Source organism: Acinonyx jubatus, chromosome B2, assembly GCF_027475565.1.
Source record: "Acinonyx jubatus isolate Ajub_Pintada_27869175 chromosome B2, VMU_Ajub_asm_v1.0, whole genome shotgun sequence".
Classification (NCBI taxonomy): domain Eukaryota; kingdom Metazoa; phylum Chordata; class Mammalia; order Carnivora; family Felidae; genus Acinonyx; species Acinonyx jubatus.
The window spans coordinates 109,955,044-109,980,089 of record NC_069385.1 but is presented as its reverse complement, the minus strand read 5'-3'; the positions used below and the strand labels follow the sequence as shown (position 1 = coordinate 109,980,089).

Sequence of the window (25,046 nt, the reverse complement as noted above, 5' to 3'; positions counted from 1 at the left end):
GTTACTCACTGATGAGCCAATGGTGCTAACTCTCTGGGCTTAATGACCTAATAGCTTCAGATCTAAGACAGGAGATTCAAGAAAGATGTTTTGAAAATATCCATGAGAACCTGGGTTACAAAGGGCAATCTCAGAATTACCCTTTGGCCATCTGGGGGCCACAAACAACTCATCTCATTCTCAAAGAATTCTGAAGCTGAAATAACCTTGAGCCATCATCTCTTGTCTGCCTCTTGGTAATTTTCTGCCTCTACTTGATTCACACGGCCACACACCTGTTTTCACATCTCTCAAACCCAGCGATCCGAACCCGGGGCAGGGACGGGGGCCAGCCCATCCGAGGAGTGTCTCCTAAGACCTTCTGAGATGCAACACACACACACACACACACACACACACACACACACACACACACCACCAATTGTCTACTAACCTTCACCAAGGATGTACCCTCTGATTTTGATGAGGTGGGGGCCAGACCTTCAAAAGCCATGGTTGAGACTTCTGTTTACTCTTTTGAATATAATTGAAAAATAAAAAGACATGGGGACTCGGCATAGAAAGCCCGAGAGTCCATTTGTGCTCTGAATTTTGCCAGGGGTGTGACCTTGGCCGAGCAGTGGCGACGGCAATATCCAACCATCATTTCTGCACCCACGGTGCGCCAGCACTAGGAGCTTTACCTATGTTATCTCCAGTCCCTTAACAGACCCAGGGTGCAAACCTAGGCCTCCCGACTTACCTTTTCTATAGATCACCCATGTTCTTCGCTTATAAAATGGAGATATTTCCTCCTTTGCAGGGCATTCTGAGGATCAAATGAGATAATATTCCTAACCCAGGAAGCCGGGGTTAGTTGAAGGGCTATGTCTTCCAATCCTCCTCTCCCACAAACGTGAACAAATTGTGAACAAATATTTCTGGAATCCTTGAAACGCCTCCTGGGTCACGCCAGGTGCTTAAGTATGATTGTGCGTAGAAGAGGGGGATGGGCGGACTTCATGGGCCAGAGATAGTACTGCCCACCCTACCCTTCGATCTTCAGGGACTCTGGAAATGCATTAGACTCCCAAGACCAGAGGATGAAAGCCTGTCTCATGAGCAGCCTTGGCAACAGCCGTGCGGGCAGAGGTCTGGCTTTTCAGGTCCCCCTGCTCCCACCGACATGGGGGTCCCAGGACACGCCCACCATCTCACTGCACCGTTCCAGGTGCCATGGCCCTTCACTGTTCACCACCCTAGGGCACGTGCCTGACTTCAACCTCATCTCCATCCAGCAGCTCCAAGCCCCAGCTGGCCCTGCCCCTTCCCACTCACGCCCACATAGCCCCAGAGGCTCACTCAGCCATGCGTGTCCAGGAGAGGCAAATACAAACCCATGTTAACTTTCATCCTAGAAAAACAGACCCAGGAGGTGAGCTCCCTTTTCTCCCCAGGAAGACCCAGGCAGCTGGCATTGAGTGCCCCAGCTTGGATGGTGCCCTGTTTCAGTGTGCAAATAAATGCACAGGTGTAGACAGCATCCACCTCCGTGGGCGCTGAATTCCCCGATGTGAGAACCGAGGAAAAGCCTCCTTAAGAAGAGGGCTTGCGGGTGACACCTCTGTGCAGTGTGTGATCCTGATTGGATCCTGGGGTGGGGGTGGGGAGTGTGTGCCCTGAAGAACATTATCGAGAGGATTGGCAATAACAATATAAACATGCATTAGGCAATAGTATCATATCAATATTAAATTCCTGAATTTGGTAGTTGTGCAGAAAATGTCTGCTCTTAGGCTACACAGGCTAAAGTATTTAGGAGCGGAGGGACACAATGTCTCAGCTTACTCTTGGATGGTTCAGGAAGAAACAATGTGTCTACATCAAGGATGGAGGGAGCAATTGGCAAAATGCGGGAATCTGGGCGGAGGCTCTAGAGAGTTCTTCCTACTCTTCCCGCAACTTTTCCGCACACTAGGATTGGTTGAAAGAAAAAGTTACTTAATGCCAGTGATGCAATGGTAACCAATTGCCAATGCAATGGTAACTTTTATGTTAGATGTAGCTCACAATTAAAAAAGTTAAAGGGCGCCTGGGTGGCTCAGTCAGTTAAGCGTCAGACTTCGGCTCAGGTCATGATCTCAGGGTTCATGAGTTCGAGCCCTGCGTCCGGCTCTGTGCTGACAGCTGGGAGTCTGGAGCCTGCTTTGGATTCTGTGTCTCCCTCTCTCTCTGCCCCTCCCCAGCTCATGCTTGCATTCTGTCTCATAAATAAACTTAGAAAATTTAAAATAAAAAAAAAGTTACAAGCAAAGATAAGACCATCAAAAAGAGAAGGTGCAGAGAGGGCCTCAGAGCATCTCTATCCACCGGATATCAGCGCCTCACACCTTCTCCCACCATCCCCAGTCCTTCCAGTCTCAGCAATAATAACAGCAGCCGCTGACTTCCTAGCACTTACTCTGCACCAGGTGCTCTTTCTGTGTTTTCTTTTTTTAGTATTTTTTAAGTGTTTATTTATTTTTGAGAGAGAGAGAGAGAGAGATTGTGAATGGGGGAGAGACAGAGAGAGTGAGGAGAACAGAGGGCTGGAAGAGGGCTCTGCGCTGACAGCGCAGAGGTGAGGTTCGAACTCAGGAACTGTGAGATCATGACCTGAGGTGAAGTTGGATGCTCAATGAACTGAGCCACCCAGATGCCCCCGTTCTGTGTTTTCTGTCTCTTGACTCATTTACTTGCCATCACAACCTGATGACATAGGTGCTGTTATTGCTCCCTCCGTTTTACAGAAAAGGAAAGAGGCACAGAGAGGTTAAGTGACTTCCCCAAGGACACACAGCCAGTTATATCACTGTCTTTCCAGGCAACCCAGTCATCACCCACACACCCCGCTTGTCACCCAACTTTGCCAGGCACTTCCTGGGGCCCTCCCTCTTGCCACCCCTCAAGCTCATCCCTTCTTCAGTCCTCACTGTCTTTCTCTTACCCAGACAGATAGACAGACTACTGTCATCATCTCCAGATACTTCCCTGGCCTCTGCCTCACTCCATTCTTCAAACCTGATGCCAGGATGTTCTTTCCAAAATGGATCTCAAAGCAAGCCGCTTCCCTGCTCAGAAGCCTTCCATTGGTCCAGAGGATGAAATTCAAGCACCTTCGCATGGCATTTGAGACCTTTCGTAAGCTGTCCCCTTTGCAGCTCCTGCCGTCTTCTCCCCATCTACCCCACAATCCCTGGGCTCCAGCTAGTGGTTCTCATCCTTTTCCCATTCCAGTGCACATGGGGACCCGACTCACTCATGAGCAAGTGGGCTCCTCGCAGCAGGGATCCTCGGTAAGCCAGAGACACCACCCTTTGGAGGTTCTGGGGGACGGTGAATAGCTTGAAAAAGCCCCTAGATGATTTAGTCACACCTTCCTCCCCCACCTGTTGAGAACCACTGCAGCTGCTTGGGATTCATTCCCATGTCTTCTTGGATCTCCTGAGAGCAAGAGCCTTGCTCTTGCCCTGACGTTGCCTAGGATGCTCTTCTTGGCCTGAAAAACTCCTAGTTACCCTTTAAACCCCAGATTAAATGCCCCTTGTCCATGAAGCCTTCCTTGGAGTTAATTTCTCTACCCCGTGTCTTCCTGTGTGCACTATTATCACAGCTGACAATTATTTAGGTGCCTACTATGTGCTAGGCATGATTATGAGTACCTCACATGTAGCAGCCCAGTAAGTCCCCATGGTGACCCTACGAGGCAGGTTGTTTGTATTTTACAGAAGAGGAATCTAAGGCACAGAGAGGGTAAGAGCATTGCCCAAGGTCACACAGCTAGTCAGCGGCAGGGCCAAAACTGGAACGTCAGGGCCTACCCTCTTTGCCACCATAGTATTGCCCTCACGCTTCTCCAGCACAGACGGAACCTGTCATAGGTGAGTGTAGTCTCTGCTGTCCAAGCCCAGTCTCCTGTTGGGTCAAGTAACAGCTAATTCTTTGTTCATGCTGAGCACAGAATGGACAACGCAACAAGTTTGTTACATGACTGAAAGGTCGGAAGAGTGCAGGAGAGGTGGAAAGCCTGTGTTCTGGAGCCAACCCTACCCCCATTCAACTCCGAGCAAAGTCACTTGTCTCTGGGCCTCCCTGCCTCGTTTGTAACCGCTGCTAAGGGTCGCTTCAACCATGGTGCTCCGAATGCAGGCCCAGAAGGTGTCCTGCCTGTGACTCGGCTCACCCTCCGCCTGGTGGGCAGTGGCCTAGGCACTCGGGGCCGCATTTCCATGACAGGAGGCGCCGTTGTCTCCAGATGGTTCTCCGTCTGGAATAAAGGAGGAGTTCTGGAGCCACAGGGTGAGGCCAAGCGGGCAGGGCTGGGCTTGAGGTCACCGCTGACCTCAGACAAGGGACTTTGACTGCGGCAGTCAGTTGAGCTGGCCACGCGCCACTCGGCGAGCTGGTCCTGAGAAAATGACAGGCCCATGCCCCAGGGTGCTGTTGACGTTGGAGGCTGGCATGCGTCTCAAACATACACGGAGGAGAGGGGCGTGTGGCCCTTCGAGGATGGCAGCCCACATCAAGAGAGGGGCACACCGACTCGTGTGCGGAGAAACCAACCAGAGGCAGGCGAAAGACCCTCTGAGCACCTCTGCCCGCGGGCAGCCGGCCATGGCCACGCCCCTCCCGGCGTGACCGCGCCCCCCGGTCATGGCCACGCCCCTCCCTGCTCAGCAGCCTGAGAGTGGTCCCCGCTTTAATGCCTGGGGCAGAGTCCAGCCCTGGCTCTGCCAGGTGGGGCATTCCACCTGAAACTGGGCCTCAGCCCCTCCCTGTCCCAACACCGGGACAACGCCTAGAAGCTAAGATCATTGATCATCTCACTCGCCCTGTTCACACAGGGTGCAAGTCAGCTCCGTGGCTCAGTCAAGCAGCCCTTTCCAAAGCATCACAGCCTAGTATATTGGAAAGTTATCCAGCAATGATTAGTTGCCGGGGAGGCTGGGGGCGGGGGCACCACTCCAAGAATATTTCTTTTTCTTTTCTTCCTTATACGTGTCTCTATTTCTCAGTTCTTAACAATGAACTTCTGTTTCCTTCATAATTAAAAAAAAATCCAATACAATAGTTATTTTTTTAAAAATATGAACTCGGGGCACCTGACTAGCTCAGTCGGTAGAGCATGAAACTCTTTTTTTTTTTTTTTTTTTTTTTAATGCTTATTTATTTTTGAGAGAGACAGAGACAGAGCATGAGCAGGGGAGGGGCAGAGAGACAGGGAGGGAGACACAGTCTCCAAAGCAGGCTCCAGGCTCTGAGCCGTCAGCACAGAGACCAACCCAGGCTAGAACTCATGAACCGCGAGATCATGACCTGAGCCAAAGTCAGACACCCAACCGACTGAGCCACCCAGACGCCCCCACCTCTTGATCTCAGGATCATGAGTTCAAGCCCCATGTTGGGAGTGGAGCCTACTTAAACAACACAAAACAAAACAAAACAAAAAACATAACATAAACTTTGGAGTCAGGCAGACCAGACTGGCAATCTTAATTTAACTCCATCATCTCAAAGGAATCAAAGGTGGTATCTGACACACGGTCAGTGCTCAATAAGTGTGCCCCTCTCTCGCCTTCTAAGGATCGGCTTTCTTATTTGTAAGATGGAGATGTCCCACTTCCCTTGGGTTTGTTAGGACACCAGAGGCCACCACATACCTAAAGAGATCCTGCAGAGTTAGTAGTCAAGAAAGGTAATTTCCCCGAGCCTCTCCTCTCTCAGGTCCTAACATAGCTCAGGGGTTAGCGGTAGCCCAAGAACTTGGAGACTGCTCCAGGCACAGCCTCCAGGGTGTCTCTAGTTGAATCCTGAGACAGGTGCTTCCCTTGGGTTAGGGTCCCCTACTACCCTTGACTACAAATGTTTCAGAGTTGAGAAGGAGGAAGGGCGAAAAACACTCACTATTTGAGGGTAGGTTATCTTCCCTTTAAAGGTTTAGGGAGTCAGAGCCCCACCAAGGGCTCAGGGGGACAGGGCTCGCCCCACTGACGGCTACAGCCCTACCCTCTTGCCCTCCTCATGCCTGGGACACATACATCCTCATGCCTGGGATTCCTCAAAATCCAGCCAAACCCCAAGGGTGGGTCACCAAGGGCTTGGCCAATGGGCAACACATGGTTGACCTTGGGCGTGGGCCAGCTCTGAGTCTTAGCTGCACATTGTGGTAATAATGCAAACCTCCTCACCACAGTGCTCCTGGAGCTTGGTTGGGGCACCTAACAAGTGGGGTGTGGATCTGCAGGGGGTAAGGGAAATGACCCTGAGTCAGATTTAGAGTCGGCCACGACTGAGGGAACCACTGTTGTCTGCGGGAGCAGGGGGATGGAACCCCAGAGTGAGAGCCATAGGGAAACCCCCTCCGGGTACCCAAAGCCCCCAGCTGGTGAAGCCCAGCTACTTGCTGCTTGGCTTTGACCAGCAGTGTGAGGGTAGGGGGTGCTGGCCAGGGGCAGGACGTAGAGGGTCAAGAAGGTCAACTGTGTGTTCTCCACAGAGACGCTTCTTTGAAGTGGGACGCCAGTGAGCATTTTCTAAAAGAGCTTGATTTCTTCCTCCACTGTGGCCTCTACCTTCTGCCACAGCTCAAACTCCCTCCTGGGGGTCAGAGAAGAATCTCTACTAACGAGGTGATCTTTCTCTGAGCCTACCAGCTATCCCAAACTGCTCTTGGACGCAGGGTCCTGCCCCTAGACTCTGTGCTGTGGGGGCCCTGCTTTGGTTCTCTACAGGGAGAAGAGTCCATGGGATCAGGCGGACATGCCCTTGGAGCCCATACCACCCCCATCTTGACCTTGCTCCAGGCACAAAGGCCCCTAGACACGCCCCCATGCCCACTTAAATGGCCCCGAGTCCACTTCTAGGCTTCCTCCCCAGTTAGTTCTCCTGAGTGTGGCCCAAGTGGGGGCTACGCATATCCCTGAGCCCATAAAGTGGCCAAGGGGGTGCTGTCTGTGGGGAGGAGGGGGGTGGAAAGGTTCAGGGCAAGGCCCTCACTGTGAGGGAAGGAGCCAGGTGGGTAGAGGAGGCAGTGGGCTCCCATGGGCGTGGGAGGCTCCATCCTGTACCCCCACCCAAATAGTCCTCCCTCACCTCGAAATCCTTCCAGCTAACATCAGCCACATGAATCAGCCAAAAACCAATCATGACTGCCCTGCCAGGCTCACCCCAAGGAGCTCAAGCCCCAACCCCAAAGGGAGCCTGGGCCTTGAGTTCAGAGATGAGCTGAAAGGGGGGCAGAGTGGAAAGCAGAAATCCAGCTGACTCTGAGCTTCCAGGTGCAGGGGAAGAGGGGGGAGGGACCCAGAGCGGGTAGAGCTTCCTCCCTTGAGCCCAGCCTGACACCTCCCCAGGCACAGCCAGGCCTGCCTGACTCACAGGGTGGAGTGACCCAGGAAGCTCTCACCGCCTGGGGCACCCCTGGGGACCTGTCCAGCCAGTTTCCCTATATTTGCCACACTGACATTTAATTTTTAATTCCTCATATGCGTCACCCTGGAGATGGTTTGATTCAGACTAGGGGAGGGCAAGAGGGAGCCCCAGAGAGAAGTACAAGCTTCTCACTACTGGCTGTTCGATCAGCTCAGCTCTGGAAAGCTTGGGCAAGTTCTGGCTTGAGTCTTGGGTCCAGCCTCCCCTCAGGGGTAGCAGTAAGTGGAGACAAAGGATCCTTCCTCCACTCAGCCCAGGTCCATGGTGGCATGGACAGGACTGGATTGGGAGGAAACCAAGGCTCAGGTTTCGTTTCTGCCTCTACTGAGCTGTGTAACCTGGGCAGGACCCTCCCTATCCCAGGCCTCAGTTTTCTCATTTATTTTATTTTATTTTATTTTATTTTATTTTATTTTATTTTATTTTATTTTATTTGTTATTATTTTTTTAAAGACAGCATGATCACAGGAGGCGCAGAGAGAGAGGGAGACACAGAATCCAAAGCAGGCTCTAGGCTCTGAGCTTTCAGCACAGACCCTGATGCAGGGCTCGAACCCACAAACACGAGATCGTGACCTGAGCTGAAGTCGGGCACTCAACTGACTGAGCCACCCAGGCGCCCCAGGTTTTCTCATTCTGATGAGTGCCAGGGTCCTCCCCGCTTCTGGGGTTTGGTGATTTTTTTTTTTTAAGTTTATTTATTTTGAGAGAGAGGGAGTGAGCGAGCACAGATGGGGGAGGGGGAGAGAGAGAGAGTGAGAGAGAGAGAATCCCAGGCAGGCTCCACACTGTCAGCACAGAGCCCAATGCGGGGCTAGAACAAACGAGCCACGAGATCATGACCTGAGCAGAAGTCGGACACTTAACCGACTGAGCCACCCAGGCACCCCTGAAGCTTGGTGATACTGACCCACATCTCAGGGCTCTCAGAGCAGGAAGCAGGGTGGCTGGAACACCCACTTTTCAGCAGTGGAAACAGAGCTCAAGCAGTGGTCCATGTGTTGTGAGGGGCCTGGCTTCTTGGGGGGGGGCCTCCTGCATCACCATTAGGAGTTATTTTAACACAGAAAGTCACAGCTGGGGAGACCCCGAAGGACCACGTGGTATAACCCCCATTGATGGGGGAGGAGCCAGAGGCCCAGGAAGAGGAAGGTCTCGGCCTTTCCTGCAGCCCAGCGGCAGAGCCAGACCAGTGCCAGCTACTCGAGGATCAGTTGGGTCCCATCCCAGTCACCAAGGGATCCAGAGGTGCTTTTCATAACTGGCTTTTGGCTACCAGCTGCCTGCGAAAGTATTCCTTAGTTCTCTGCCCCTCCGTCTCAAGCAGAGTGAGGAAACGCCAGGAAGAGCATGGGCCTTGCTGGGCCTGTTACCTGGTTTCTTGGGCACTGCTGACTTGTGCCTCCCCTGCCCCGGGGTAGCCTGGCCTAGGAGGTGCCCTCTGAGTATGGGAAGGGAAGCTGGGGAGTGGTGAGGCCCGCCTGGCCGGGACAGTGTCAGGCAGGGCTTGGGCACCGGCCCAACTCCCCACCCACCTTGACTTGGTGGGGCTGTGGGGGCGGGCTGTGCACACGTGTGTATCTGTGTGTGAACCCACACCCACGAGGACCTCGTCCTCCTGGTTCTCATTCTCACAGCCTCCTGTCCCAGCTGGAAGAAAGCAAACGACCGTGTCCAGAGCCTAAGGGAGAGGAGTTGGGTGCCCCTGCATCCAGGAGCAGATGATGAAAGACTAGGTTGAGGCTGCTCTGTTATCTTGTGACCTGGATCAGGAGCACAGGGATGTCCCCAGGATATGAGCCATCAGGCTAAGGGTTCCTAATCTAGAGGTTCATCACTGGGGGGGCTTCTGGGGGCCCCAGAGGGGCCTCTGCTGAAATTGTAAGCAAAATTGCACTTATGTGGTCCACAGACTCATCAAGGTCTCAAAGGAGTCTATGACCCCAAAGAGGCAAGAGACCCTGGTGTCCAGCAGGCCCCAGATGCTGGACAGGGGTTCAGAGAGGCAGGCAGGGGAGATGCAGGTGGCCTGCAGGCTGGCGCTGGGAGAGAAGACAAAAGCTTCTAGATTGTGGGTGGAGGGCAGAACAGGAGGGCCTGAATAGAACTTGGATCCTGGAGCCTGGCTGTGGGGCTCCAGATCCCAGCATTGCCGCTCATGAGCTGTGTGACCCTAAGCAAGTTACTTTCCCATTCTGTGCTCCAATTTCCCCATCTGTAAAATGGGAATTAACAACAGCGCCTTCCTGACGGGGTGGCTCTGTCGACTCTGTTAACACACTGGAGACACTTGAAATGGTGCCCGAGACACCGTAAGTGCTGGGGGGGGGGGGGGGGCGGGGGGTATTAGCCCGGATCACACGGTCATGCCCCTGGATGGGACCTCGCAAGCTGCTTCCCCTGCTTTTGCCTGTTCAGCTGGCACTGAAGGCAAGGAGTGAACTTCCCCTTTTAGGGTTGAATTCCTGCCTCTGTGAAATGAGGCTGGTGTGGACCCGATGAGTTTCTGTCGTCAACTCATCAGGACTTTTGTTCTCTTGCCCTCACCAGCTAGGGGCTGTGGATTTGCTGGGGAGAAGTCCCCCACCCCGTCTCCTGATTGGCTTAGCCTGGCCTGGAGGACTGGGCCCCAGAAAACGGTCTTGGATCTCCAGGCCTGACCAGCCAGCCAAGCCCACTCCAGTGTTTCCCCCTCCCCCTGCCCTCCATCAACTCCTCCCATGCCCCCCAGCCTTCGGCTCAGCCTGAGGTCTGCTGCAGTCCCCCGGCACGCCTTGGAGGGCCCAAACCAGAAGAGAGGCGGGCAGAACGGCTGGGACACGCCCTTATTACTGAAGGACCGGAAGTGGGTGTGTCGGGTAGAGGCTTTCGGCCAATCAGAACAAACTCACTGTGCAGCATTTACTATAACTCTTCAGTGGCTGGAGCCCCTCATGGGCAACAGTCATTTCCTTCAGTATTTTAACAACCAGAACGGGTATGGGTGGGTCTGTGTCTTGGGGGTGGGTGAGGGGAGAGGATCTAATTCACCATCAGCAACGAAGATCTCAAAATTATTTCATCTGCATTTATGGGGGCAATGACCCCTGTAGACAGTTTTATGCATCTCTAGAAACATAGGGGCTGACTCATTTGCTTTATACCTTTTTGTCGGTGGTGTTGTACTTCCTATATTTGTCTATAACGTCCACAAGTTGCAGAAAATAAATTACCTAAAGTTGTATTCTCAGAGGCCTGTGAGTCAGCCCTCCACATACAGGCCTTGGGGTTGCCGCAAGGAGGATAAGACTCGGTCTCTCCCACCTAGAATCTCAGGGTCGGGTTGGTAAGGTTGGACAAACCAAAAAAATCAGGTGATGGAGAGGGAGGTAGTTGGCCAGGAAGTGTTAGCGATCAGATGCCTTGTTAGTCTCCGTGGCACGAATCCTCATGGCCCGCAGTGATAATGTTGCCCCAACCAGGAACCAGTCCTGACGGACAGGAGCCAACCTGGAATTCATGGGGCTGTTAAGGTTCTAGACCTGGGCCACTATACTACAGTCCAATACAGTAGCCACTGGCCCCAGTGAAATGTCACTAGTCAGAAGTGGGATGCATATATATATTTTTTTAATTTATTTATTCATTTTGAGAGAGAGAGTGAGCCTGAGCCAGAGAGGGGCAGAGAGAGAGACGGGGGTTTGGGGGGGGGGGGCAGGAATCGCAAGCAGGTTCCACACTGACAGTGAAGAGCCTGACGCGGGGCTCGAACTCACGAACTGTGAGATCATGCCCTGAGCTGAAACCAAGAGTGATGGCTTAACTGACCGAGCCACCCAGGCTCCCCATGTTCTAAGTGTAGTACATCATTGCAAAGACTTAGTATGAAAAAATGAATGTAAAACATCTCAGTAGTATTTGTTAACACCAATTAAATGTTGACATGACAATCTTTTGAATATATTGGATTAAGTTAAATATATTATTAAAATTAATCTTGCCTATTTCTTTTTAAAAGTTTTTTTCAATGTTTATTTATTTTTGAGAGAGAGAGAGAAACTGAGCATGAGTGGGGGAGGAGCAGAGAGAGAGGGAGACACAGAATCTGAAGTAGGCTCCAGGCTCCGAGCTGTCAGCATAGAGCCCGACACGGGGTTTGAACTCACAAACCGTGTTATCGTGACCTGAGCCGAAGTTGGATGCTTAACTGACTGAGCCACCCAGGCGCCCCTAATCTTGCCTATTTCTTTTTACTTTCAGTGCAGTTACTAGAACATTTGATTTTTTATTTTATTTATTTATTCATTTATTCTTTTAAACCTTATTAAAATTTTTTTTCACATTTATTTATTTTCGAGACCATGCGAGAGACAGAGTGCAAGCAGTGGAGGGGCAGACAGAGGGAGACACAGAATCCGAAGCAGGCTCCAGGCTCTGAGCTATCAGGCCAGAGCCCAATGCGGGGCTCGAACTCATGAACCATGAGATCATGACCCAAGCCAAAGTCGGACGCTTAACCTACTGAGCCACTCAGGTGCCCCAGTTACTAGAAAAATTTAAATGACATATGGGGCTTGCGTTATATTTCTATTGGACAGTGCTGGTCTATACTTTCCCAGAAAACCCAGGAACTTGTATCACAGTAAATAGAACCAGTCAGCAGTTATTTTGAATCTATCTCTCTTGGGAAAAAAGGAAAAAAAAAAAAAAAAAGAGCCCAACCACGGCTCCAGAAGGGAGTTTTTGGTTTCCTGTGATTGCAGACCCACAAACAATTCTGTCCCCGATGCCCTTCTCCCAAGGGTCACTGCTTTTTGCCCTTTAAGACAGCTCAGGTGTTACCTCTTCCGGGAAGTCCTCCTGACCACCTGTGGCTGGATTGGCTGCCTGTTCTCTGACCTATGTTCCAACAATGTTTACTCATTCTTGTCCTTCCCTGAGAGCTGGCTCAGTCACCTCTGTGTGCCTCCGTCCAATGCAAGGCCTGGCACGGAGCAGGCAGTGGTCGATGCAGAGCATGAATACGAATCCTGCTTGGCTAGAGGCACCCATCTCTGCATTGCCACTGCACACAAAGTCCCCGTAACCTCTCCTTGGGTTTCAACATGGAGGAGCAGACCCACCGCCCCAATCTCAGCCTTCCTGCTATGAGTCTCAGCCACGCCTCCTCCCAGAAGCCACCCTGGTTGGCAGCAGGAAGGAAGCGAATGGACAGAGGGTGAGGCTGATGTCCGCTTGGGCTAGGGCAGGTGGGGCTGCCTCCTCTGTGGCCCGTCCAGAGCAGACCCCCACACCCCAGTGCAGAACCGTACTCACAAGTGGAAGGAAGGTCAGCAGGGGCCGAACTCTTGGCCGAGCTTTCAGCGTGGCTGTCCCTGACTCACTCACAGAGTCAAACCGATTATCTCCATAATAGATCCCACCTGGAGGAGACAAGTGCAGGAGGCCGTGAGCTGGAGATCAAAGGCATGTGGGACAACTGAGTCAGCCTGCCCCGCAGTTCCGAGGGAGGAGAGCCAGGCTCTGCATTTGGCCCATCTGACTCAGCTCAGCACCTCTTACATAACAAGATCCTGTCAAGTGTTTGAACTTCTAATCTGGAACCAGCAGAGCAGGTGAGGTCACCTGCTGTCCCCAGTGGCCCCAGCACCTTCTGGACTGGGGTGCTGGGGCCCACCTTCTGGGGTCCTCTAACACAAGATTTCCTTAGCCCTAACCCCAAACCATCAGCGGTGTGACCATGGTTCCATTTGTTTTACCGTCGAGGTCAGGGCAGAAAGACAGTAGGGCCCATGTGACCTAGTACAAATCCCCAGCTCAGCCACTCTCTGGCAGTGTTGTTTAAGCTCTCTGGGCCTTAGATTTCCTACCTGTGCAATGGGAGTGATGTTAGTGCCAACCTTATAGGACTGTTATGAGGAGTCGGTGTGGTCAACACATAGTAAGTGCTCAACAGACAGGGTCCCTTCCCCTGTAGGAAGATGCTGCAAAGGCCTTTCTCTTCCTCTAGTTCCTGGGTCTGTGTTCTGGGCTGTTTCTGTAGCAGTGGGGAGGGTGTGAGAAGCCATTCATATTTTCTCAACCAACCTTCCTCATGACCCTTAATGCTCATTGAAAAGGATTTCACAGGGGCGCCTGGGTGGCTCAGTTGGTTGAGCGTCCGACTTCAGCTCAGGTCACGATCTCACAGTCCGTGAGTTTGAGCCCCGCGTCGGGCTCTGGGCTGATGGCTCAGAGCCTGGAGCCTGCTTCCAATTCTGTGTCTCCTTCTCTCTCTGCCCCTTCCCCATTCATGCTCTGTCTCTCTCTGTCTCAAAAATAAATAAAAATGTTAAAAAAAATTTTTTTTAAAAATTAAAAAAAAAAAAAAAGAAAAGGATTTCACAGCCTACCCCAGGTTCACACTGTCACCTCTGAGAAGCAGGGGTCCCTGTGGACGCCCGACTCTGTCGGTCATGAGCAAGGAAGGCTTTCACCCATTTAAGGGGGCACGAGGGACCTTCTGTTCCTCTTACAGCCAAAGGGGAAAGAGAAGAAAGGTCAAAATCCTGAGTAACCAGAATCCTACAACTGGAACTTTGAACAAATTGTGATTACTTTTCCCTTTGCACTTGACTTCAGGGGCAAAAATTGCAAGAAGGCCAAAAGATTTATTCAAGAAAGACTGGGCTTCTCAGGGGGGTCCCGAGATCAGAATACATTCACCCCAAATTCCAACACCTACAGCCACAGCCCTGTCTCTATGTGAGGATCTGGGTTTTGAATGTGACATAAAGGCTCCTGAGAATGTCACAGGAACTTGACACAGAGCCCTTGGGGTGCCGCCCTATCAGGCAGAGAGTGGCTGGTGCATTCAAGATTCTCCACCTCTCAACAGGGGTCTAAATGGTGAGTTCTCTGTGCTGCGCGCCCCGCATGTCCCAGAAACTGCAGTTCCCAGCAGTGCCCTGCCCCACACCCTCCAGGCAGACACGGCTGTCTATTCCCTCCCAGACTCCACACCTGAGACCAGAGATGAAGCTCCCAGGGAGCAGGTGGGGGGAAAAGAGAGGAGGGATAAGAGTGCAGGTTTGGCCCAGTCAGAAACCAGAGAAGTAGAGATAATGGGAAAACTCAATAGCTCCCACTAAAGCCCGCCTGATTCTCTCTGGCTTCCGAGAGTCTGTGTGTTGACACTAGGATCTCCTGGGACATTCCCTAGATAGTGCTGTGTGGACACCAAAGTTCTAAATTCCACGTGTGTGATATGGCTGCTGGGCCCTTAATAGGACTAGGGGTGGGGTGGGGTTAACACAGGGATAGTGAGAGAGGCATCTCACAGGCTGACCTTTTTCTAATCATTTCATCTCTGCACTCGTGTTGGGATCTATGCAGCCTCCTCACTACAGCTGAATTATCAGGATATCGGTGGCTAGTGTTATTGTGTGCCCGGGAGCTTTAGAAGGGGAGCAACCTGGCAAGATCACTGTAATAGTCGTAATAATATAATATTAGATAAAACTTATTGAGCAATTTCATTTTTTTAATGTTTATTTATTTTTGAAAGAGAGAGAGATGGAAAGAGAGAGAGAGAGAACGACCAGGGGAAGGGCAGAGAGACAAGGCGACAGAGAATCCCAAGCAGGCTCTGCGAGGAGCCCAACACGGGGCCCAAACCCACAAACCATAAGATGATGGTCTGAGCTGAAACCAAGGCTCGGATGCTTCACCAATGGAGCCACCCAGGAGCCCCTTACAGAGCAATTTTAATGGGCCAGGCACGGTTCTAAGCATCTTGCTCATCATTAATTCACTTAATTTTAAAAATAGTTCCGTGCAATTGGTAATCATCATCCCCATTTTACAGATGAGGAAACTGGGGCACAGAGAGGTCTAATCACTTGCCCAAAGTCTCAGAGTAAGTGGTGAAGCGGGGGTTTCTGTTCCAGGGCTGATCTCCGAACCATTACAGGCACTGCTTGCAGAGCAGGGAATCCTAATCCTGCGTGTACAGGGTGTGGATGGGAGGACAGGCTGTGAGGGGCACGGGGCTATCTGAGGGTAAGGGAGGCTTGGTTGGAGCCCCGGAGCGGCTCTGGGGGTGAAGGAGTTTGCCCCCGGCCATGCGCAGGCCAGGGCCGAGCCGAATCTGACCCCCACGCGGACTCTGGCGCAGACACCCTAACCACCTCGCAGATTCCACGGCTCTAACTACCTCATAGATTCCATGACTCAGCCCTGACTGGGAGGCACTGTTGTCTTGGTCTGTGGTTGTTTTCACAAGGCGGGCTGGAGGCAAGTGCCAGACTGGGGCACCTCTTGGAAATCCAGTTGGATTCCCCAGTTCTAAGAAGTGTGCCTGGGGTCAGGGCAGGACATGTGGTGACCGAAGCAGAGTCAGCACGGTGTGATGTGAGAAAGACTCCACTGGCCATTGCTGGCTTTGAAGATGGAAGGGGCCGCGAGCCAAGGAAGGCAGGCGGCCTCTAGAAGCTGGAGAAGCTGAGAAAACAGGTTTTCCTCTACAACCTCCAGGAAGGAAGAGTCTTGTGGGCACTTTAATGTTAGCCCAGTGAGACCACTGTCAGACTTCTGACGACAGAACTTAAGATAATAAATTTATGTTGTTTTAAGAAAAAAAAGAGAGATGTGGCTAGAATCTGACAGACTTTCCCTGGGGCCCTCATACCTGGGCTCCGTTCCTGACTGGTAAAGGCCCACCAGCAGGTGAAGCAAGAGTGGCCACCACCATGAGCTAGGCCCTCCACGAGTTCAAGTCAGGGCTAGGCCTTTCCAAACCTCAAGGTCAAGGTCCAAACTAAACAGAAGGACAATTGAGTCCAACTTTGGGGACTTTCCTCTGAAGTAAATGAACTTGGCTCTAATCACAGTATCGGTGATGCTAGAATGGGCTTTCCTGAGAAGCAGCCCCCTCATCAACTGACAAGATAAAGGAGGGCCAGGCTACCTCTTGAAGCAGGAAGGGAAAGTGAGGAGGTGAAGGGAGTGAGAAAGAGGAGGGTGGACGACGTGCCCTCTGAAGACACAATGAGACTGCTCAATAAGAAAAGATGCTACCCTAGGGTCTTGTCCCCCCTGAAACCTGGAAACTCCCTGTCTGTCTTTTTACTCGATCCCTTACCCACTGGAAGAGTCTTTGGGGATCGCGGAGGTCACAGCCCAGAGATACACCTGAGTCCCAGTGGGACTCAGAAGGCAGGAAAGTGGAGAGAACCACCACAGACCCAGAAGCTTCCAGAGAAAGGGGGCACTTTCAGGAAACCCCAGGAGCAATTCCAGCAGCCAGGAAGCCTTGGGAGACCCTGGGAGCAGGCTCTGAGCAGAGCCTGAGCCCCAGGTGGACCACAGCCCTGTCAAGATACAAACAAGCCTCTGTGTTTGGCAAACTCCTCTAAAGAGAACCAAGTGATAAAGGAGGAAATTCCGATCTGCCTCCATGTACCCAGACTTCATCATGAAAACAGTCCCAGCCTCCCTCCAAATGAAAGCCTCTAAGAAGATTGGACACGGGATCCCTTTGCGTTTGGTTACATTTCTCTCTCACAGATTGACAGGAAACAAAGGCAGCTTTTCATTTACACTTCCTCAAGGATTTGAGTTCACGTAAATACCACCTAATATCCAAAAACCTGGTTCAAAAATAACTCTGGGTGGCCACACCTGTTTCAGCAGGAAGACTTCCCCTCAGACATCAACCCGGGGACGGCAGCTCCCCTTCTCCACGGCGCCCCCTAGAAGAACCCGACGCTGCCATTAGGGCCGAGGGGTATTTACATGGGGCTGAGGCTGCCTGGGCTCTGAGAAGGCCAAGGCAAAGCAAGGAGACACCCAGGCAGGCCACAGCTCCTCAGCCGGGAGGGGGAGGCAGAATGGTGTGGGGTCCAGGCTGCTGGTTTAGTGCCCAGATGAACGTGACTCAGTCCCTGCTCCGTCCCTTATTAACTGTGGGGCCCTGGGCATGTCGCTAGATCTCCCAAGGCCGCTTCCTCATGTCTGTAAATGTGAGCAATGATCCCTGCCGGGTGGGCTGGGGTAAGGCTGAATGACAGATAAACTGTGTAACAGGTTAGCACAGCACCTAGCAGACCGTTTCTGCTCAGTAACTGGGAGGGCTGCCTATCACCATCACCATCACCATCATCATCACCATCATCACCATCATCATCATCATCATCATCATCATCATCACTATTAGCATCAAGGCACTCCCTCTGCCCCACCTTAGCTGGCTCTACCAAGGGTTTGGCTCTGAGTTTGAATCAGGGTGTGTCACTGGCAAATTAAGGGTAAATAACCTGTATCCATGGGTGACAGCCACGGGGAGGGTGGCCCTTTGCTCTCTTGTTGAAGAGAATTCTGAGTCCAGACATTTGGGGCTGCTCTTTGCATATGGAAGACCCAGAGAGGGCGGGGCTGGCTCAGGGTCACAGAATCATCAGTGATGCCTGGACCCAAACAAGGTGCCTGACTTGTAGCGCTGGGCTCGGGGCACAAATGATGCAGGGCTTTACATTCGCATGGCTTGCTGCCTCTCCCCAAACTGGTTCTCTTCGTGTGTGTGCATGTGTGTGCGCGTGCCCGCGCAGTGGGGTGGAGGCGGGGTGGCCAGCTTTGGGGAAGCTGCGGGCTGGGCACAGCTCCTGCCTCCCTGCCAGGCCTCGCTTTCTCCCATTCTTGCCCAGAGGAGCAGCCTCTCACTGGCTCTTTGGCATTTCTTCGCTCATGGAGTTCAGGGTTGAAAGCCTGGTAAAATGCCCTTCCTCCCTTAGTCCCAAAGCTGCCTGGAGATCTCTATGAAGGCGAGGTTTGGGACCACCATTTCTCTCTTTCCCCAAATCCCAGACAAGTCCAAACTACAGGTAAAATTAATAATAAAAATGCAAATGTCTATAAGCTAGGCATGATTCTACATGCCCATTCACAAGCTTTGGGGGAGGCACTCTTATTATTCCCATTTTGCAGATGAGGAAACTGAGGTTCAGAGAGGCTAAGTCCCTGCCTGAGGTTCCACGGCTGGTGAGTCAAGCCCAGGCAACCTGACTGTAGAATCCCTCTGGTCACAGCTAGCACAGCAGGGAAAGAATGCAGGGATCCAGCATCTTTTCCCTCTGTCTCCTGTTTTTCCAGAGACTCAAAATGCAGTGCCGCCTAAAAGAAACAAATGGACCTAGGTATCAGTCTGGGGTCACAAGGCAGCCCCCCTATGTATTGCCTGAGGACTTCTGAGCCCTTTCTCAGGCTGTTTCCCCACGTGTCAAATGAGGATCATTACTCCTATGTTGCAAGAAGCCTCCCAAAATCAGAGGAGGGAAAGGAGCTGGCAGGGACGAGAGGAGGGCTGGAGTGATGGTGCGGGGCTCCAAATTGCCAGGAGCCCCCGAATGGCCCTGAGAACACTGGCACGGGTCTGATCCCAGAGGTTTAGGAAGGGTGGGGCTGTAGCTGAGGGCGTTTGTTGCCTTGACACAGAATAATCCAGAACCCAAAAACAGACCCCCCTCCTCTGCCCCACTGAGGTGGAGCATCCAATCCTTGGCCACTAAAGACCCCCAGCCTTTCAGGGAAGCAGCAGGTGGGCCCCACAAAGGTAACCCACAAATGACGTTAATGAGGCCCCTTCCTTGCTAATTAACAGGTCCACATGACAGGAACCTGAAAAGGCCAGTCTGCCCCAGCAAGCCCCAGCAGGCCTGACCCAGGCACCAGAGAGAGGCCTTTGTCCAAGGACAGAGGGGACGCTGAAGGTTGGGCTGGGCTGGAGCAGGAAGCCACAGGTAGAGGAGCGGGGGACAGAGAGGGAGGGGCCTTGGGGACTGGAGGGGGCGGCACCTGGGCCAGCCCTCTGCTTCCTAGCTAGGACTCGCTACTCAGAGTAAGGTCTGCAAACCTGGGGACTCGCTGGAAATGCAGTCTCCCCCCATCCCAAACCTACCACATCAGAATCTGATCTTAACAAGGTCCCAGGTGACTGGATGCGCTTTAGTATTTGAGCTGCCCTGAGCTGAAATGACTTTGTGTCATTTTTCCTCAAGTAAGGTCAGTAAATAATCATCATCATCATCGTGACATTATTGTTATTGTTACCAATTCACTGGCTGGGAGAGAAGGAGCACCCCGTAGCTGGTCTACTGTGGCTTTCTGGAGTTGAACCACAGGGACAAGAGAAGCTTATATAATGGGCGTGTGTGTGTGTGTGTGTGTGTGTGTGTGTGCACTGACCTACCAGCAAACTACACACACCTCCAGGGGACAGGCGTAAACAACAGTCTCCTTCACACCCCTGCAAGGCACAGGTCAACTCTCAGGTCAGCTCTTGGGAGCCTGGTGCCAGCCTGGCCCAACAGGAAGTATGTACTCAGATCCTGGGGTTCATGGCTTCCTACCTTTTAGTCTGGCCTGAGACACAAGGTCAGGGGACCCCAGGAGAGGGATGCCGGAACCAGCAGCCACAGTAGGGAGCATTAGGGTTCTCCTGACAAGGAGCTGGCTACAGTCCCTACGCATTTATTTAGACCTGCAGAAAGTCCTAAGGGGAAAGAGAATAGCCGCGCCCCATCTAGGGAAGGAAACCCCACAAATCTCAAGTCTCCCTGTACAAAGGAATCACCGGACAGCTGGTGAAACATCGAGACCCAGGGCCCTAGCCCAGCAATTCTGACTTGTGTGCCTGACTAGGACCCCGAGGAATCTGCATTTTTAAATAAGTGTCCTAGGTGGTTGTCACAAAAACAATTTACATTTAGAGGAACAAAGCAAGAAACAGAGTCCTCCAGCAAGTGGAATGACCCATTGCTGTCTGGCGTGGGGTGGGTGAGGGTGGGGAATAAAGAAGCTTGGCTAATTAATCCAAGAGCTAAGACTGCCTTCTTTCTGGCTGCTGCAGTCCAACCCTAATCAAGGAATTTGCAAAGATCCACATCTCTGCTGTCTCAGACACTTAAAAAAACAATTGTGTGTCCTTTAAGGATCCCTGGGGGGGTGGGGGTGGGGAGGCAGTAGGCTTAATTAGGACTGCATTTGCATTAAGTGAAACTCTCCTGATAGTTATTAGAATATACATTAAGGAAACTGTTTAAAGACAAACACACCGGTCACCACCTTCACATGACTGTTTGCATTCTACCCACTGCACCGTGCCTACCCTTCTGCCAACAGATTTTTACATGGCTGTAGTCACAGAGCAATCACTTACGCCTTAATCCTCTCACATCCCTCCACACTGATTTTGCCCCTCCATTCCACCGGCTCTCTAAGGCCGAATACCACCTGCATCGCAGAGAATGTTACAGACTTAGGGATGCTATGGAAGACGAATCCCAAGCCCTCTGAGACCTTCAGGTGGCCACTTCATGCCTCAGTTTCCTCTGGTCTACGGCAGTGTTAGGAAGAGGAGCTAAAGGAGGCAACAGCAGGAAGTGCTCGGAGTCAGATGACCTGATAACTGATAATAATAAAGCATGTAATAGTGTCATCTTTTTTTTTTTCTGTAAAGACCCAGCTAGTAAATATTTTTGGCTTTGTGAGCCATACAGTCTCTGCTGAGGCTACTAGAAAATACCATCGTAGCATGAACGCAGCCTTAGACAATATGTAAATGATGGGCATGACTGGCTGTTTTAATAAAACTTTATTTATGAAAACAGGCCAAGGGCCAGATTTCAGCCAGGGCTATAATTTGCCAGTTTTTGCTTTAGGGCTTTTCTTTTTAAGGGTCTTCAAAGCACTGCTGTGTACAAACGTCAAGCAGCCATTCTGTAGACAGGCTGGCCATCATCCCCATTTCACAGAAGAAAAAACCGAGGCCCAGGGAGTGGGTGGAGGCATGACTGTAGGGCAGGTCTGATATCTCCATCCCATCAAGGAATCCCCAACACTGGCCCCTCCTGTCCCAACTCTAAGCACTTGTCCTGTTCAGCAGGGAAGAGGACCTTGGCCACACCCACCAGCACCCTGGGGAACACCCCCGGAAACACTGGGGAGCCATCCTGCTGGGGGCACGTTTGTTTCCACGCCTCTACATGCAGGGTGCAACCAGGCTGAGTCAGCTGGAGGCCCTGCCCTGTCCTGGGGATGGGAGGAGCTGCCCCCCCACCCCCTTGCACTCCAGCCCTGCCCAGGCTGGTGAAGCCTGGGCATGATGCCCCCACTTCTCTCACCAGCACAACCCATCCCCACCAGCAGCCTGAGCAGTGCAGGCAAAAATAGAGGAAGTGTCTAAGGCATTTCTGAGGTCTCCCCTTAGAAAAGGAGTGTGGTGGGGGAGGCATGGTGGGAAACACGTTCTCCAGCAGGTGCCCCTCAAGTCAAATTCACCTCCCACTAAATAAATTCTTCAAGCCGGCTAAGAGTGTGGTCTCTGGAGCACAACAGCTGGGTTCAAATATCGGCTCTGCCTCCTGAGGGAAGTTTTGGGGTAACGGAAGTGTCCTCAAATCGAATTGTGATGGTTGCACAACTCAGTAAATCTACTAATAATCATTGAGATGTACACTTAACAAAATCCTGGCTCGGCCACGTGAAGCTGTGTGATCTTGGGCATGTTACTTAATCTGGCCGTGCCTCTGTCTCCCCATCTGACAAACAGGAATTATTAAACCTGTATCATTGACCAGATGGGGAGTCCTAGATGAGGGTCCAACAAGTCAACAACGTAAGAACTTTAGAATGGTACCTTGCACCTGACAAGGGGTCAGTGTTTGCGACACAGGCTTGCAGAGGTGTTAGTAAGTTCCTGAGCTGCGGCTCCAGACCACTCTGCCCCTTCTAGCCTCTCCTCCTGCTGTTTGTTCTGCAAAATACTGGATGCCCTTCCCTCTCAGCTCAAATGCTAGTTCCAATCAGAGGTCATCTCTCTCCTCTGCTCCTTAGGCACCTAATTTTTTATAGCAAAGGCTCAGAAAGGGCTAAATGGCATATGGTTAGCTCTGTTTACCCCCGCTGGGCCAGGAAGAGGTGACATTTTGTTTGTCCTGCTCCTGTCCAGGTGCTTTGTGTCTCAGCTATGACAACCTGGGTGCTGAGCGGAATCCAACAGCAGGGGCCCAGGCTATAACTTCCTCTGTGGGCCGTGGTATAGTGGCCATAAAGGTCAGTGGAGGTAACGGGGTGACAATGAAGGCAGGTGAGCTAAAGCAGGGATGGGGGGTCTTCTTTGGGCCCAGAGCCTCAGCCCATACACAAGAAGCCAATTCCTGTCCCCATCCCACTGGTTTCCCCTCAGTTACAGGGGATGCAAATTGCAAAAAGATGCAAAGATAAGGTAACCCACAGCCAGAGCCCGGGGTGGGGGTGGGGGGGGGGGTACGTTTCTGACTCTACAGCGCTGCCAGGGGAGGGTAGGCACTACAAACCCTAGGAAGCCTTTCTGACAATAACACAGACCTAACTTCCACCGGGAGGGGGAGAGGGGATGAGAGGGGATGATCACCTCGGAAGAGGAGCTAGCGTCCGCTGCGAGAGGCAAGCGTCTCCCCCTTCCCGGCACCTCTGCCCCGCCGGCCCTTTCCCAGGACAGCCGGGCCGCGCCGCCTCCCCCTCCCGGCAGCGCCTATCCGGCCCGTCCACAGGTTGCAACGTGTTCCTTCCCTCCGCGCCGAGCCGCGCCTCCCGCCCTTCCCGCCGCGCGGGCCGCCTGCCGGCCCGCGGGCCACCACCCCGGGCCCGCTTACCGAAGTCCCGGATCCCCTCCTCCGGGGCCTCCTGGGTGAAAATCCAGGGGGGGTTGGTGGCGTAGAGGGAGGTGCTGGGGGGGTTGGCGTGCTTCTTGCCGAAGAGTTTGCTGAAGGTGCCCTGCACCGTCTGGTTCTTTTTCATGCTGCCTGCGGCCCCGCGGCCCCGGGAAGGACCTCCCCTCCCTCGGCCTGCCCTGTCCCGGACCGAACTCCGCACCGTCTCCCCCAGGGGCCGCTACCAGGCCATGTCCCCCGCCGGGCTCCCGGCCCGCGCACCGGCGACAGGTGCTGCGGGCGCCGCCGCTCGCCTGGAAATGCGAGCTACCTGGACAGGTAAGAGGCTGCCGCTGAGACCCGGCCCCGCCCCGCCGCCGCAGCGGCCGCCCCGCCGCCCAACTCCCCAGGCCGCATTCCTGCCTGCCTCCTTCTACAACAGGCCATTGTTGGCACGGCCCGGTGGGCTGGGGACCTCGCCCAGCCCACGCCCAGCCTGGAAGACGAGCCACCGGCCTCCCTCAGGTCCCCCTCCTGGCCCTCCTCCTCCACCTCTTTTCCTCCTGGGGAAAGGAGGAGGCGGGCAAGTTTCCTGCCTCTAAAGAGATTCATGACCAGGTCAACGTGGGTGCCCAAAGCTGGGGGAAACGGGTGGCCAAAGCCAGCAGGTTGCAGGGTCCTACAGGCCCTCCAAAATGTGGGCCGTGAGCCCTCGATGGATGTAAGGAGGTGCCCATGGGAAAAAAGGTAAAGGGGGGAAAGCAATGAACGAGTGTCCCTATCTGATGACAAAGATGGAAAAATATCCACAGTGACCGAGCTCCAAGGAGAATCGTGGGATGACTAAATCTTGGCAGTTTTGTTTACATCAGATTCTTTTGGGGTGATGCCTGGGTGGCTCAATCGGTGGAACTCGTCTGACCCTTGATCTCTGCTCAGGTCATGATGCTAGGGTCTTGAGTTCCAATCCCTCCTGGGGCTCTGCTGGGGCTCTGCAGTGATGTAGCACGGATTCTCTCTTTCCCTCTCTCTCTGCCCCTCCCCAACTTTTGAATGCTCACTTGCTCAGGCACACCCTCTCTCTCTCAAAATAAATAGATTTTTGAAAATTCTCTTTTTCTTTTCTATGAAGTTAAGTGAATATGATTTTTAAAAACTCAAGGTGAGGGGCGCCTGGGTGGCTCAGTCTGTTAAGCGTCGACTTCGGCTCGGGTCAAGATCTCGCGGTCTGTGGATTCGAGCCCCGCGTCGGGCTCTGTGCTGACAGCTCAGAGCCTGGAGCCTGTTTCAGATTCTGTGTCTCCCTCTTTCTCTGACCCTCCCCTGTTCATGCTCTCTCTCTCTCTCTCTGTCTCAAAAATAAATAAGTGTTAAAAAAAATTTAAAAATTAAAAAAAATAAACTCAAGGTGAGTTCAGTAAACAGAATTTTTAAAAACTCAAGGCAGGTTTGTCCTGCTTAGGGTTCAGTTTGCTTTCCAGGGAGAGAGGGCGGTGGCCCTTCAAGGTGCTGAGAGGACAATCCTGGAGGGGCAGGCATGGGACGTGATAACTGCCCCCAGAGGGTCCTGGGAGATGCTGAGAGGAGAGGAGAGCCAGGTCAAGGTGTTAGATTTTCATGCTTCCTGGCAGCAGGAGTGGAAGCTGGGTGGAGGGGACCAGTCACAGAGAGTCGGCATGGTTTCCCTGAGGTCCCCAGAAGATGGAATGGCATGGCTCTTAGGTACCAAAGGTGATTCTTTTCAACTTTTAATTCTGAAAAATTTGGAAGACTAGTAAAATGACTATCTGTACGCCTTTCTCCTGGCTTCGCCCATTGTGAACAGGTTGCCACACTTCCGCGCATGAGCTCTGTGCTTTCTCTCCACACACACTTTTTTTTCCACTTTGCTGAAGGTGGAAACTTATAGAGATCGTGGCCCATCTCCCCACACACACCAATACTTCAATATCC

The 25,046-nt window shown here is 52.5% G+C and overlaps 1 protein-coding gene across 1 annotated transcript in view; it reads right to left on the bottom strand.

Annotated features, from left to right (window-relative positions):
- The window catches only part of CB2H6orf132 (chromosome B2 C6orf132 homolog), a 34,016-nt gene extending 10,496 nt beyond the window's left edge, over positions 1-23,520 (bottom strand). Inside the window, exons 1-2 of the mRNA XM_053222798.1 lie at positions 23,097-23,520; positions 12,745-12,851 (exon numbers count right to left, since the gene is read on the bottom strand). Of these exons, the coding sequence (XP_053078773.1) occupies positions 12,745-12,851; positions 23,097-23,241 (252 nt within the window). The 5' untranslated portion in view covers positions 23,242-23,520. The remainder of the gene's footprint in view (positions 1-12,744; positions 12,852-23,096) is intronic.
- Between the last annotated feature and the right edge of the window lie 1,526 nt (positions 23,521-25,046).